The sequence below is a fragment of the Corythoichthys intestinalis genome, chromosome 6 (assembly GCF_030265065.1).
Source record: "Corythoichthys intestinalis isolate RoL2023-P3 chromosome 6, ASM3026506v1, whole genome shotgun sequence".
NCBI classification, from domain to species: domain Eukaryota; kingdom Metazoa; phylum Chordata; class Actinopteri; order Syngnathiformes; family Syngnathidae; genus Corythoichthys; species Corythoichthys intestinalis.
The window spans coordinates 26,547,404-26,564,651 of record NC_080400.1 but is presented as its reverse complement, the minus strand read 5'-3'; the positions used below and the strand labels follow the sequence as shown (position 1 = coordinate 26,564,651).

The 17,248-nt window shown below is 38.5% G+C and overlaps 1 protein-coding gene across 3 annotated transcripts in view; it reads left to right on the top strand.

Moving 5' to 3' along the window:
• Nucleotides 1–17,248, top strand: part of schip1 (schwannomin interacting protein 1) — a 489,903-nt gene that overhangs the window by 436,714 nt on the left and 35,941 nt on the right. The window contains exon 1 of one of the 3 annotated variants that reach the window (XM_057838694.1): nucleotides 3,374–4,088. The exons of the other annotated variants lie outside the window; for them this stretch is intronic. Within the exon in view, the coding sequence (XP_057694677.1) occupies nucleotides 4,059–4,088 (30 nt within the window). The 5' untranslated portion in view covers nucleotides 3,374–4,058. Of the gene's footprint in view, nucleotides 1–3,373; nucleotides 4,089–17,248 lie in introns of those variants that run through there. 3 annotated transcript variants of the gene reach the window in all.

Here is a 17,248-nt window from a genome sequence, read left to right as displayed (position 1 = left end):
TAGTTTAAAGCTGCTGATACAGAATGGGGACTTGAGTTTTTTATTTACTGTTATTTTTGTATATTTGTTTACTGTTATATGTTAACGTGATACTGAAATAGTAGTTTGGTTTAGCCTGAGAGTATTTTTGAACAATTTTGGAACTAATGTACAAAACATAAAACAAAAACCAAAAAAAAAAGGAGGGGGGTGCATCAATAATCGTTTTATAATCGAATCGGAGCCTCTGAATCATAATCGTAATCGAATCGTTAGGTGCCCAAAGATTCCTAGCTCTAGTTACCACCTGACACCTTGCTTGCTTCTAGGTCACGTTGAATATGGTGCTAATGGAAAAGTTAGCTGTTGACATAGGAGCCGTTAACATGATGCAAAAACGAATTAGCTTTTTTTTTTTCTTTACAAAAACAGAGAATTTTTCTAAGATTCAGTTCAAGGTCGAAAATGAAGATTATGATAATATGTAGTTCTGTCTGTTTTAAAATACTAGGTAAGACATGCTTGCTTGCATTGAAGCTAGGGTTGGGCATCGAGCATTGGGCATCGATGGGGCCTGGAACACTCCAGTTCTCCTGGAACTGTTCAAATTTTTAAATTTCAATTCAGTGTTTCTATGCACAACCAATTATGCACGACCGGCTTAATGGAATATAGCCTAAGTGCCAAGTGGAAAGCTAGCTGAGTGCTATGTAGTTGACACGCTGCACCGTCAGAACTAGGTAAGTAAAACACTACATTATTCTGTCTTCCCGCGATCCGACCCCGGGTTTAGCAGTAGCTGATGGATGGATGGATGGATGGATGGATGGATGGATGGATGGATGGATGGATGGATGGATGGATGGATGGATGGATGGATGGATGGATGGATGGATGGATGGATGGATGGATGGATGGATGGATGGATGGATGGATGGATGGATGGATGGATGGATGGATGGATGGATGGATGGATAATAGTACGAGAATAAGCCGTATTATTACGTTGGGCTATAGTTAATATCATGTATATAGAACTCGATGCGAAATGATAGACTCGGCAGCGTTACAACATATAAAGAGAACTAGATGCAAAATGACATACTTGCTGGCGTTAGTAAACAGCCGCCATCTTAAAGCAGTAGACACCTCCGTTAAAATCAAGAGTATTGGAATCTGTTGTGTTGCTTATTTAGAAAGAAGCAGCCATATGAAGCATTCATTTACTATTTTTAGTGAACTCGTAGCAGTGAAAACATAGCATCACATCACAAAGCATCCTAGCCAGACGCTCTCATCTCTTCTTCCCAGCATTATACGTACACACTCCTACAGCGCCACTCACTGCTATTGTCGCAACATAAACATTGCATGTGTCTGTAACACTGCATGTGTCTGTAAACGCAACAAAATCGGTTTTAAGTAAGGAAACCTTATTATTTTGCCTCATCTACATCAAATTATAATCAATAGAAGAATTTATACTTATGCTTCGTTGTAGCTCCCAGAGAAGGTACATGCATGGCAAAAGAATATCAGTAAATGTTTTCTCCGTGAGCTTTTGAAAAATAAACATCTGTGTGAAAGTACACTCCTGTGAAAAGAAACTTCATCACATTCCAGTTCAAAGACTGATAGTTATATACAAGCTAAAAATAACCCTGTGAGAAGTTCATATAATTCATACATTTTATATTAATTGTATTAATAACAAATAATAATGATACATTTTAAATTCATGTAAAAAAAAAAATAATAATAATAATAGATGTTTAATTCATACAAATAAAAATCGAGAAGTTAGGAATAGGGTTAGGACATTAATTTAAACTCACACATTTTCAAACTGTAGATTTTTTTTACCCTGCCAGAATCGTTCGGAAGCGGAATCGAAACATGGAACCGGAATGTTTCAATTTCAAACGATGCCCAATCCTAATTGTAGCCATATTATTGTTTGTTGTTGCTGTTGAGCTCCAATTTATTTTAGTGTTGTGAAAAGGGAGTGTTAAACTGAGGCTTATTGGACTTTTTAGTTTTCAAATGCGTTTGTGTGTCATTGTGCTGTCTAGCTGCCCTGATTTGCCTTATAATACACGGACGCTTTTATTTCCAATACAAAAACCCCAACACACCCTCTAGGTGTAAGAGAACGCTGTCTTTGTAGTAGCCTAGTAGTAGTTTGTAAACCTTCCAGCGTGTGTACTGCCATTTTGCACGCCGTGTATGGAGATAACACACGAGCATGACAAATTTGGAATGAAACGGCTGTTTTTGGACGGGGATCACTAAAAAGCTCAACACCAAGCTCAACACCCCCTGCTGTGAATGACTTCCAGCTTTGACCAATCAAACTATGAGGCAGTATGTTAGATTGTATGTGAGAAAACAGTCCGAAGTGTTTTGATTTATGTTCCATTTTAGCACCTTCTTCTGATACTTTCTGCCCTTTCCCACTTTTCCACTTTATTTAACACATTGACTATAAACTGTTGAGTAAACTACAAGAGTGTGTTTTTGCAAGAAAAATAACAAGTGCAGGTCAATGTCACGCACATATAATTGCTTTCAGCCAGCGTGACGAGACGAAGCAGCAAGTTAGAGGGTCAAACCGTATTGGGTAGTATTCGCACCGTGAGATGCAAAGATCTGAGCGGTGGGTGCATCGATTCTTATCCATGCCATTAATCCAGAGAGCGGTCTTGTCAGGAAGCGTGGCATCACCCGCTACACATCAATATGAAGATGATGATCTTACCTGTGATATGGGGTGGGGGACTAAAAAAAAAATTTTTTTTTAAAAAGCAGAAATAGCAATCGAACTGATGGATTAGTTAATTCCATTCATTAAACAATTCATATCTGATTTTAGTGAAGCAGATTTCTAAATGTTTTTTATAAATTCAGATTTGATATAATGATCTAATGGTATGTTAATTAAATCATACATGGTTGGTTTTATGACAGTATTGATCTCTCGCTGAGATCAACCAAGATCAACCAGGCAATGTACAGTACAGTAGAACTAGCGTTAACATTCATAGGTGGATGCTATGGTAGAGGATGAGGAGATGGAGAGAGGATTAGGGGAGTCGGCTGGCCTGCGTGTGGATTATGGGGAGGCCATCTGCCACTGCTGAGATTATAATCCAACAGAGAAGCATGCAGAGACTGTGGCGAAGCTGGGCTGTGATTGTTCGCCCAATCGTATTTTGGCAAAATTCAGTTTCTGTAGTCAGGGCTGTGCACTCTGACAATATTGAGACATGTAATTTGACAAAAACTCAACATTAAAAACTTCATATAAAATAAATAAATACATAAAAGGTTAATACAGATATTATTGTTTGTTTGGTAAGTGGTGGTTTCTGGCAGTGTGTGATAAATGATCAGATGCAAAATTCTTGGCATCATTTGGTACATCTTGATTAAATGGCATAAAACTGCAGATTTAACAAATAAAGCACACATTGCGTATTAATTGTCATTTTGGCAATGCTACAAATAAAGATCTCATGCCCTAGTTTTTGTCAGGTGTTTAGATAACTGAGGGTCACTCGTCATCTTGTCTGGCACTCAGCACAATGACACTCCAACCTTGACCTCAACCCCACTCTTTCATCCTATCCCTCCTTTCTCCATTCAAACCAGCAAGCATTCAGCCTACTGGCTCCTCCCTGTTTCCAGAGAGGCAACTGTGTGAGAGTGTGCATTGCTTTTCAGCACTCCCCTCCTTCTTTTCTCTCTCTCTCTTGTTCCCACACCCCTCCTCTTGCCACTCGGTCCCCTCACGCTTTGGGCTTTTGAAGAAGAAAAGCAGTCGGGAATCACAGTCCTTGTTTCTTGATGAACACCATAAAACAGACTGAAAGTCTCCACTGACAAGGCGAGGAGAAGCAGTCAGGGCAAGTCGACATTTAGGGTTTTTTATTTTTATAGCTAGATCAGGAACTGGGGCGGGATCCCAGCTTCTCTCTTCAGCTGTGGAATACCACTACAGGACTGGGAATCTTCTCCCGGTCCCGCTTGCAGTCCTTCTCTCGCAACTCTGCCGGAGTATCTCTAGGATGCAGTGAAGGATGGTCCACCAGGAAAACTGTTCTTACAAGGTAGTTGTCAGTTACAATATCAGTAAAAACGCAATTTAATGTCACTTATCGTTAGCTTTATTTGTTGACTTTTTCCTGTCATAAAGCCACAAATGTAGCAATGTATGAATTTGAAACACATGTGCTTGGAATGCTGGGTCTTATCTGGAAGTGTTTTGAGTTATTTGATTGTGTTGTCAATATGATTGCAGTCTGGTTGCCAAGGGAGCACTTGACTAAAGTGAATAATGTCCAACCTCGCGTCCACCTCCTCTTCTGTCTCTTTATCGTGCAAAGTTAGCATGACTGAATTCTAGATCGAAAGTGTATTTAATAAGCTTTACTTTGCAGACAAATGAAAAGAAATGGACTTGAGTTGTTTGCCTGTTTTCCAAGCAGACACCACTGGCAGTAGTGATGTTGTGATTTAGGCAAGCACATGACAGCTGTATATCTATTCTGCTGCAAAAATAGGGTATGAATCTGCAATGCAGAGAGGTGGATGAAAGGCAGAAAAAGGTGGATAAAAGGCAGAAGAGAGACGAGCTTCCTGAAAATGCCAGGGGATGCAATGCAAGTGGGAGGTTGAATAGAGAGCAAGAATAGTGAATGATGTGTGTAAATATGCATATTTTTTATGTCAGAGTTTTCAATTTTTCCTACATTGACCTCATTTTATGAAAAATACTCTTTTATATAAAAGTGTATTGAATCCACCACACCCTTTTCCAGAACTAAGAAATTCAAACGGTTGATTCCCTTTACTAAAAAAACAAGACTACTAGTGCTGCAACAATTAATCAATTAACTCGAGTAATTCGATTAGAATAAAGCTTACGTATTGAATGTTTCTAATCCGATTGCTCCATTATTCGAACGAACTAGTTGATAGATTAATCGACTACTGAAATAATGTATAACTGCACCCCTAAAGAGTACATTTTATTCCTTATGCTGCTTATCCTCATTTACTGTGCTAAAATTGGGATACACCTTGTGCTGCTTGTCATCCCATTATTTTCATCTTCTGAACCACTTATCCTCACGATGGTGGCAGGCGTGCTGGAGCCTATCCCTGTTAAAGGGATCCTCTATTTTTAAGACAAATAATTCTTATAAGATAAATGTTAGTATGAGTTATAATAATTAGATATTAAAACTCCTCTTAATGTTTTTGTTTTAATAAAGTTTGTAAAGTTATATTAAGTGATAGGTCGCCATTCTTGTTATGTCGCATTGCGTGACGTCACCGGTCCCGTTGCCGAAATTCCAGCGTGTCACTCGTTAGCTTTCCCAACATGTCGTCAGTTCTACCCTTCCTATTTGAACCAGATCTGAAAAGTGAAGAGCAGGACAGCACTGTCGGTCGTTCACAAGACAAGCTTCAGGGAAAAATGCGTGCAGCAAATACCTGATAAGACAAAAGTTGGGCAAAACTGGTGATACGAGAGAGTGCTGTTGAACTCCGGTTGGGAGCGAGAGTGTGTGCTGTTTGGAACTCCGGTTTTATTAGCAGATATTCAAGGTAAGCATATTGCGTTTTCAAACATATCCCAGTATAATTTTGTAGATTGTTAGCATCCAGAGCTGTCGTGTGCTTTACAAACAGTACAGGCCAAAGAGCACACCTTGTGTAATCCTTATGGAAGCTTCCACTTATGCACATTTATTCACAAAAAATAATATTTCCACCTTGACCACTCTTCACTCGGGAGCTCAGCAGTACGCAAACACGCGTTCCCTGACGAACTCCAACATTGTTGTAAGGTCCACGTCAGGTCACTGTCGTCACGTAGCTTGCCATAGTGCTTTAATTATCTTGTATGATTTGGGGGAAACTCCCACGAAGAATAGTCAACATAAAAGATGGCAAAAGTAATCCAAATCCGCGTTTTTTACTCACTCGCAGATCCAGGAATTAGACCGATCCCATGGCAATGTCGCAGCCGCGATCAGGCCATCGATTCCACAAAATAGACTGATCCGAAAAGCCGCTGTGGGACCGACGAATCAAAAAAATGGACAGATCCGAAACCAATATTGCAGACGCGGTGGGACCGTCGGATCAAGAAAATAGACGGATCCCTTACTTGACTGAAGATCCAGGAAAAATGTTCGGGCGCCAGTTGTAACGCGTGGTGGGTAGGATGCGTGCATACAGGGACCAAAAAGAGGGAGGAGCTTCCACTTATGCACATATATTCACTAAAAATAATAATTCCACCTTGACCACTTACTTCACTCCCCTTGTTTCCATTTGACTGGAAATTGCATCCAAAAGCTGCACATCGTGGCATTTTACTTCGCGAGTTTAGGCAGCAATAAGCAATTGTTGAACACGCTACACATTTGGAAAGATCCCAATGACGTCATCACTGCGAGCCCACAAACCATGGCGCCAACTAACGGTCAAAATATGGACTAAATATTATAAAATATTGCCATTGATTTAACATTTTATGTGTTTCTAACAACATATTTTAGTACAAGAGAACAATTGTGGCTTATTAGAGCCTAAATGTATTTAAGTTACAGGATCACTTTAACAACAGGCAGGAGGCAGGGTACACCCTGAAGTGGTCCAATTATTTTATTTATTCAATTTTATTAAATGCAAATCGTCACAAATCGATCCTATTTGAAGAAGTAATGATGCTATCATAACATCTTTTCTGTTTCTGGTATGTTGAATATGTGTGGCCTTTCGTCATGATGTATGAAAGGTTTTTGATTAGTGCTGTCAAATTTATCGCATTAACAGGCGGTAATTAATTTTTTTTATTAATCGCGTTGAAATATTTGACGCATTTAATGCATGCGCGGAATGACCCGCTCATGCATTGCCTCAGAAAAAGACGAGTGTACACAGGCGTTCATTGGACCGCGCCGTTTATTGGCATAAGCTTCGGCAACTCCTTCACAACAAACATTAGTATCATTTAGTGAAAGCACAGCAAAAATAATATTCCTATCTCTCCTTTAAAAAATAATGTTCACAAAAAGATAAGCGCTTCAATCTGTATTAATGAGGCTCAGACTTTGGACAAACTATTCAAACATTTCGTTTAGCTGTCGTTTAGCTTGACAAATACACTGGATGGCAATATTTAGTCACAACATACATACTATCAGAGGTCTCGTACACAGCACTCAAATGACCGTGAAGTACATTGGTACAATGGATGGACAAGTAAACAAGGAACTACGGCGTAAGTCGAGGGACTTAACACACTTGGCTTGATTTCTAAGTAATTTGAAACTTGCCATTGACACCTTGTGGTGTATTTCAATCACTACCTTAGGTAGTTAAAAACACTGTGGAAGAACGGCAGGGAGCCCATGAGACGTCGCCGAGCGGTGACATCAACAATGGCGAGCTACTAGTTTATTTCTTGATTTTGATTTTACAATTTTTATTAAAACGAAAACATTCAAAGGGGTTTTAATATAAAATTTCTATAACTTGTGCTAACATTTATCTTTTAAGAACTACAAGTCTTTCTCTCCGTGGATCCCTTTAACAGAAAGAATGTCAATAACATTAATGCCATCTTGTGGATTTATTGTTATAAAAAACAAATACAGTACTCATGTACAGTATGTTGAATGTATATAGCCGTCTTGTGTCTTAGCTTTCAATTCCAAGAATAATTTACAGAAAAATAGGGCATATTTGAGAGATGGGTTGAATTGCAATTAATTACGATTAATTAATTTTTAAGCTGTGATAAACTTGATTAAAAATTTTAATCGTATGACAGCCCTATTTTTGATGTCAAGAAAGTATGACTTTGTTGTTCGAGGATGTCGATGGTAGCTTGTTTTTTGGAGTTGGATGTGGACCTAATAAAGTGTCCGGTGGGTGCACTGTGTGATTGTGTTGCCGTATCATAGTAGTTGATTTCAAATATTGACCGCGAGTCCTAAAAATCTTTCTGTTGTGGTTTACCTAGATTCTTGTCTCTATGATTTGACTGTACATTCCAACATTCTTCCTTGGTGACTCACATTACCCCACTCTTTTTTCATTTCCCTTTTGAGCAAGTGTTCTAAATGTCTGTGAATTTGTCACGCGGGTGGGTGGATTTACGTTTGGTTGGGGGTGGCCGCTTGTGTAATAGGATAAGGATTTCCTGCTATGTATGCAGCTAGATAATAATAAATAAACAAATGGAGAAAAAGTGACAGAAAGATAGCAGGACAGGGCCGGTGATAAGCAGGGAGCAAAGGGATGCCCAAGGCCAAGTAGAGAAAGGGCTGAAAGGTAGAGATTAAACAGTAACAAGAGAAGTATCGACAGCACTCACTGAGACGGCGCCAGCTCTCTTACGGGGAGGAGGGGAGAAAATGATGGCAAAATATTCATCTGAGGCTGGAAATTCATGAAGATGGAAACAAGAGAAGTGGGAATGGGAAGTTGCATGCGGGGGCGTATGGATAAGGAATAAAATGAAAGAACAAATGAAAGAAAGAATGGTAAGCGGAACAGGGGATTCAGCCTCTGATAACAGCGACTCTCTGGAGGCCCCTCAATTAGAGCCGTAACCTGGCAACCAGCAGAGGACAGCGCCCCTCATTCATCGACATACACGCACACACACACACACACTGGGGGATGTATATAAGATCATGTAATGCATGCATTAAAAAAAAACTTGAAGACGTTTTGATGTCAGATGTTGAACTTGACATGCATTTCTCTTCTAATATATCTGAAAAGTGTTTGTTGGGGACTTAAACATCAAGCTCTCCCAAGTCGAGCTGCAACTAACGATTATTTTTCTAATCGATTAATCGGACGATTAAATAAACAATTAATCGGATAACTGTCACCATTTTCAATTATTTTCACAATTTAACTTAAAGCTGTTTTAGGCATGTTGTAAATAACAATGAAGCCAAAATGGATGACTATTTCCTTCAAAAAGATATTTTTATTGTAACTTGTTTACTTAACTATAGTATACAACTCTACTGTTTTAAATACATAAGATTTGTTAAAGTTTTTAAGAAAGGTTCTGAATATAAAATATAAAAAGAATTTCTCAGTTCACAAATTATACAAAAGTCCGGTTCAGGTTAGCCTTGGCTTGAATTTAGTCAATGACTCATTTTTTTTCTTTAAACAAACTAATCAACAAAATCGAATAAGGAGGAGGCAGACTGTTATGAATGAGTTTGCTTTATCAAACAGTTGTTCATCAATACAATCCACATTTCAAAGCACACACTTTTGTATGACAATTTACAGTCTAAATGGGAGTTTGTGTTGAAAGGCTGTTATATGAATAGGTTTGTGTTTTTGGTTTCTTTATAAAAGGAAATGAGACAACTTTAATATCTAACAATAATTTAAGTGCTAATATGCTTCTCCAAAAAACGATACAAACAATCTAACAATACTGGATCTAACAGCACGCAAGACTATATAACTCTCAACACTTCGTAATATTATTGATTCAACAGCCCAACCTGGGTGTAGCGGTGAACTCTCTCTCTCTCTTGCTCTAATCACTGGTGCGCACACACCCTCACATCACACACAACCTAGGGCCCAAGCGGGACTGCTCATAGCTGCCAGCAAAAATCGATTGTCAAATTCGTTCGCAACTAATTTATTAATCAATTTAATCGATTAGTTGTTGCCGCGTTCCACCCAAGCATGCAATTATTAACCTTTGTTGGGTCTTACCATAAGAGAATTGGCATGTTTTAATTGCTTATTACCTACTCCGCTCAATGCGACTCAACACACTATTAGATCTTTTCCAAAGGCAAAAGCAGGGACTACCTTCATGCTAAGAAAGACAGCATATGGCTGGAAAAAAATAATAGTATTACACTCTCCAATTTTCTTGTTGCCCCTAGTCTTTTCTTGAATCAGATATGTCTCCTTAAAATGACAAACTACTACAACAGCATCATTGTCCCTCATTTTGTCGTCTATTTTCGCATTGTCACGATACTGTGTTCAATATAGTTTTCTCAGTTACCCATTGAACTGCAGTTAAGGCTGAGTCTAATTTCTAAGTCTCATTGATTATTTTCTCTCAATAATTTTATACATTTAGATTGGACATCTTAAGCAGAAGTATTTAAAACGAGGCAAAAAGCAAGGACAAGTTTCCAAACAGCTCGTAGCAAAGCTGACTCATCAATGCAACATCGGGCATGAAATAAACGTACATGATGTAATCAGAGATACTTTTAGGGGCAGTTTACATGGCGACTTTGCGACATGAAGACGCAATGACTGAGTAGCGGAATTGCCCCGCGTGCATATGGTGTCGGCGAAGACGAAAAATTCTGAATCCTGCCTCCCAAGTGGAAGAATTCGATTACGGGGGTCGCAGCGCATTCATATGCACGGAAACCGCCTTCGCTTCAATGACGTAAGCACTCGCGCACGTCACATGGGCGTGCGCAGCGGTGCTATTAAACATTAAAAACAGCAAATGGCGGAACGTCGGCTTTAATTTACTGTTTTCATGTTTTTAACTTAAATATGTTGAATGTTTCCATTGTTGTGCCTTTTTGAACAAAAGAAAATGCCATTACTTGGAGAGGGCGGGCATGTTGTCTTCCGGGCTGAGGAGGTCAAAGTGCATCATTTGCTGTCGCCTTGTAAATCTGCACTGCCACCTAGGGCCTGGCATGAATACTACATCGTTTTGATGCGGAATTGCGATATTGTTTGAATGGAAATGGAACCATATAAATGCAAACATGAAATTTTTCGTCTTCTCGGAGAGTCGCCATGTAAACTGCCCCGTTGCAGGTGAGGAAAGACATTCAGGTGCAGGTGCGTGCAAGACAACGGGGGAGGGGCAGGCAAACAACAACACATGAATATCAATAGCAGAGAAAGCATCACCCTGTGTGAATACATTTTTGGGGGGAAAAAACTACTAAATCATGATCTAATTGAAATACGTTGCTAAATATAAATCTTAAGCACAAATTTAAAAATAAATGTTTAAGATGAAAATGTAATGAACTCAAAAGCTAAATTAAAGATAGGTGAAAAATACCGTATTTTTCGGACTATAAGTTGCATTTTTTTTCATAGTTTGGCTGAGGATGCGACTTATACTCTGGAGTGGCTTATGTGTGAAATTATTAACACATTATGATATCATTTCACAAGTTATTTTGGTGTTTTGGAGTGACACTGATGGTTTGGTAAACTTGTTAGCAAGTTCTTTATGCTTTAGTTATCTGAATAACTCTTAATAGCTAAAAATAGAGCGCTCACACGCCAGAAGAAGACCGACAGCTACGTAACTATGAGTGAGTGGGCGAGTTAGCGAGAGAGAAACACGACTGCGAACCTACATTCATTGTTTATGCTTGTAAAATATCTCTATAGAGGCAACGCCTGTGTGTATCATCTTTTCTGTTGTTGTTGTGTTTTCCACCCGCGATCGGACACTTAGAGCCAGTTGTGTGGTTGTCTGAACGATGTGCTAACGCTAGCGAACGCATGCTAAAAATTATGCTCATTGCTGTAAAAGCACCTAATTATCATTTATTTACGTTGATGCGAACCTGTTTGGTATCGAGGACGAAATTGATTCAGCAAATTATACAGACGTCCAGCATCGTCATTTGGGAGTTTAGCCCGCTTAATAGCCAGGACCGAGCCATAGTGTCCTGGTGAGGACAGTATATTCGCATTTCGTTGTTCATGCACTGTACACTTATTTAGCATGTTGTTCTCTATTGTATTTTCATATTAAATTGCCTTTCAAGATGACATTTCTGTTCTATGTGTTGGATTTTATCATGTAAATTTCCCCCCAAAATGCGACTTATACTCCGGTGCGACTTAAATGTGTTTTTTTTTTTTTCTTCGTTGGGCATTTTTTGGCTGGTGCGACTTATACTCAGGTGCGACTTGTAGTATGAAAAATACGGTAGGTAGATGTCTAATTAAATGTCAGAAAATACAGGTAAATTTGGACAAATGATTGCGTAGACGTCTTATTTTCAGATTTTTATGTCTGTATTTCATTTACCTAAGTGCCTCAACCAGCAAAAACACAGAGTGTTGTTTCTTGTGAGAGGCGACGGTGCAACGTCGGCTTATTTGTTGTTTAGATCCCCACCATCATCCATAACTCTTGAAGGAGCTGTCTTGGCTGTCAGCAACAGAGTCACAATCAGGGCAATGCAAGGAGATTTATCAAGCTGCAGGAGTAATGTCAGCATCCCGAGGTCCTCAGATCCTCCCCGGGTCATGGGTGATGCTTATAAATGGATGAAATTAGTTCAATAAAAAGGATGTCTGACATATGTGGAATCTTTAGTTCACAGAATTAGCTGAATTGACATTTGGGACATTATTAGTCCTTAAAAAAAAAAAAAAAAAAGTTCCGACACCTCCCCATGGGGCGACCTATGCTCCCTTCACAGCCCAATTTGTTAGGAACACAAAACGTCACCATGGAGACATTCTGGCCAAGTTGCTATGGCAGCAGACCCACTTCTGTTTGGTTGTTTTTGCCCCTGAAAAAAAGCTACTGAGGAACTTTTTTATGTGTCGTAAATGTCAACTAATCATTTGCATACTTGCGAACAAGCCTGTGGTGGACAGTGTTGCCACTTTTCCTATGTAAAACCGGTCTGAGTGCGGATCACTGCTGTACATGTTACTTCTCAACATTGAGCAACTTAATGGCAATTTAGCAATTTAACATTAGCACGAAAATGGGGGGCTGAACTTACTTCTCATGAACACAAATTCCAGGATAGTTTCTTCAGTAATGTGTGAAATACTGCAAGCGTTGTAATTTGAATAACAGCTTTACTATTTGTATCATACCTTATCACTTTCTGATCTTTATCCATTTCCAGCTCGCCTTACTAATGACGTCATTCACGCTTCAGGGGATGTACAAAAATAACCCCCACAAAATTTGCCTGCCTAAAAAACAGAAACAAACGAGTCTTTTGTACATAGTCTCCCATATTAATCTTTTTTTTTTTACTTGTTGTTTGTGTTGCCTGTTATTATTACAGTATGAAGTATGTCTAACTTACCGTAAGGTTTGGACTAAAAGCCGCTACTTTTTCCCTCATTGTGAATCCTGCGGTTTATAGTCCAGTGCGGCTTATTTGTTGATTTATTTGGGTAAGTAGGTAACACTTTATTTGACATAATAAGTCATAAGACTGTGATAAGACCATCATAATTATGACATGAGACTGTCATGGGCATTAATAAATGCTTATGACAGATGTCATTAAGTGTCATCCGGCAAATTTTGTCACTAACTCCATTTATGTCCAGCTCGGATCTTTTACATGCATTCAAAAGTGAGATAATCTGCCAGATGACACGAAATGACATCTGTCATAAGCATTCATTAATTATTATGACAGTGTCATGTCAGAATTATGACGATCTTATGACAGTCTTATGATGCCGCTGTCACATAAAGTATTACCGGTTAATATTTTTTGGTGTAAACATCCAATAATACATTTAGGACAACTGCGGCTTATCTATGAACAAATGCCATTCTCGTGTCAAATTTGGTGAGTGGCGGCTTCTAGTCAGGTGCGCCTTATAGTCCGAAAATTACGGTACGTATTCTGACAGGAAGTACTGTATTTGCATTTTTGTTCACATCTTTTTTTGTTGAACTCTGACTTTTGTGTACTGTGTAGTTACCTCCCAGTCATTTCCATTGTGTTATACACAACCTAATGACTTAGTAGGTTAGAGGAGTGTTTGGCTTAAAACTTATTTAAGCATTGTGCTTTGGCAAACTGGAGTTCTGTAATTTTCAGACTATAAACCGCTAGTTTTTTCCTTCATTTTGAATCCTGCGCCTTATAGTCCAGTGCAGCTTATTTGTTGATTTATCTGGGTTAATAGGTAACACTTTATTTGACAGCGGCGTCATAAGACTGTCATAAGACCGTCATAATTATGAAATGACACTATCATGGGCATTAATGAGTGCTTATGACAGATGTCAGTAAGTGTCATCCATTAGTTTTTTTCACTAACTACATTTATGTCCATCTTGGATCTTTTACATTCATTCAAAAGTAAGATAATTTGCCGGACAACACTAAATGACATCTGTTTTAAGAATTCATCAATGCTCTTGACACTCTCATTTCATAATTGTGATTGTCTAATGACAGTCTTATGGCGCCACTGTCAAATAAAGTGTTACCAAATACCACAGCTAGCAATTGATTAAACAACTGGAACAGTAACTGAAGAAATAAGTAGCACAGAACATACATTTTATTGTTATTTAAATCTGTAGCACTGCAATGTATGCTAAGAGGCATAAAGGACAACAACTGTGTTGAAAGCAGGTGGCAGCAGAGGTTGACTGTATCCCCCAAGGGAGCAGTGATGGCCAAATGAAGCTTCTTGAAGAAATGAAGCTTTAAAGCCAATTGATTCAAAGCTTTATGGTGGTTCATTTGGTCTTATGACAGACACTTATAATACAGTGAGGACAGCTGCGGCTTATATATCAGTGCGTCTTACTTATGCGCAAATCCCGTTTTCGTGTCAAATTTGTTGGGTGGCAATTTATAGTCAGGCGCACCTTATAGTGTGAAAATTACGATGCATCAACTTTTCACGGATGGCTCACCACAATAGCAGCTCACAATAACAAGTACTTCAGTCTGATTATATGGTTAGAAATACTATTATGTTACATTACTTATTAATAATTAAGTGGTCATGTTAGAAAAGCACATTACTGTCATCACTGAAGAAAGAGTTCCATCAGCACTGAGCATATTGACACACACACACACCGAGTGTTGTGGCTGTTCATGCCAAGCCCACAGGAGGTGCCAGGAACCCTCTCTCCCACAGTCACCCTCTGTTCACTTGGAACAAAAAGCCTTTCTCAGTGTGTTTATGTCTCTCTCGGCCCCTCGACAAGTACCCTTCCATGCCTTCCTCATCCTCACCTGACAGTCACGCTATCCGCTCCACATTTAACCATCTCCAAAGTGCACCCATGCGGAGAACAAGCCTAAACGCAAGCCTCGAAGTAGGCCTAAACTGCAATCATGAGCATGAGTGTGTCTTTAACCCCCGTCTGCCCATCCTCTGAACAAAAGAAGCCATGGAGATCAAGAGTGACTTCACCTTAACTGTGAAGTCAGCATCAGTAATGAAGCTGCCCCACCCTTCAAATCCACTCGAGCTCAAAACTAAAAGCCCTTTTATTGGCCCGTGAGTGTGTGTATGGTGTGTGCGTCTGTGGTCGTTTGTCTTTTCACATCCAAGAAAAAAAATGTTAGAATGAGGTCTGTGTGTGTGTGTGTGTGTGTGTAAATTAAGGTTATTTACCCATACTCCTAGATTCGCACTGATTTTGTTTGGGTGTATATTTTTGAGATTTGACATTGTTTTGCTGCTATCCCAACCCGCCATGAATATTTCATTATTTGTCTCAGACTGTCTCATCTTTCCTTCATGACATTCGTCAGCAATACTCAGTGTTCCTTCTCATTTTGCTCCTCTCTTGTTGTTGTATCACGTTGCTATCGGGTAAACAATTACATAAAAGAGAGGAACACAAGATTGATTTTTGCTTCATATAGACACTGTTTCTTCCCAATTTGACACTGAAAAAAATCTCAAGGATTAAATGGTCAAGAATTTAAAAAAAATAATAATAATAAAAAATATCAAACTCTTCCAAGAGTTTAGAATGTTTTTGCAATTATAAATAATAAATAAACACAAATTTTAGTGACCAAGTTCCAACTAACTGCTTCTTCCTCATTACTGTGAGTGGTCACTCTGGGATGTAGATGTCTTCAAGAAATTCTGAAATAATGAGCACCAGTGATTCTATTTATTGAGATTATAATGAGAAAATATGCATACGTTATTACAGTTATCCATTAGGTAGACCATTTCATGCCACTTAAAAAAAATGATGGTGTTATTTGTCATGCCTGGCAACCATTGGGGGGGGTCTATGTGTTTAAGTGAAATGATTGTTTTTTTATATGATTCCTTAGCCGATATGTACTTCTAATTTTCCATTTGAGCACTCATGACAAATAAGTGAGTCATAGCTCGATAATGTCTTGCAGTGATGAGATCATAACACAGTGAGCTTTGCCGGTCTGAAAGTGTAAGTCGCAGACGTGATTGTCTGAGTGTGCTGTCCTTGAAGAATTATTTTGATGGTGCAGCCTAATGGGAAGTGGTGGGATTTAGATGGTCAACCTTGATATGGAGAGGTCATGATTCATCCACTGTTTTACCGATTACATTCGTTAAAATAACAATAAAAGAATAATGGATGAATAAATGAATTAACTGGACAGAAAAATCCCATCAAGCACAAAGTAAAGTAAAAATAAAAAAGTAAAAGAATTATAATTTCCAATAATATTTGATAATAATAAATATGCATGTAATATATATATGTACTGCATAAGATAAGCGGCTCAGAAGATGAATAAATGAATATTATAATGATTAGGAATTAGGACCGGGCATCCACTTATATCAGTACTTCTCAAGTTTCTCATGTTCAAAGTATGCGCAGTATTTTTGAACAAAACAAGAGCACACAGCAAAGAGCACTGGAGATATGACGAGCTAAGACGGGGAAATATTACTAAGCGTATGTAGCATTTGGCTTTGACTTTAAATACAGTGGGAGACGAGAAAAGACCAGTCTGTGTCTAAAAATGTTTGCAACAGACAACACTTATAAACATTAGATCCCACTCTCATTGATAAGCCACTTTGATTTTTTTTCAGCCAAGACGTGCCGAATATTGCCAACAATCGTCCCGCTTTGTTTCGCAGTGTTACATCAGTAAACCAGTGAGCACTGTTAACATCATATAAGGTGGCATACCAAGTTGCTCAGTGCAAAATAGCAAAAATAAAAACTGTCCCACTGTCCAATGACACTGTTGTTTTTGTTAGATTTTTTTGTTTGTTTTTAAAGTTAAATGCTTATTTGAATTTCTTAGTATTTATTGATTGATTTTATTAAAATTTATTTATCACTATTAGATGGTCAAAAATGTACCGTGAATGTATTTTTACAGATTGGATGTGACTTTTTTTTTTTTTTTTCAATTCAGGCAAAGTGATGCACTTTAAGTCTTTTCTATACTTTATTGTAAGTTGAGCTATATATTTTTTCTTTAATATTAAAAAG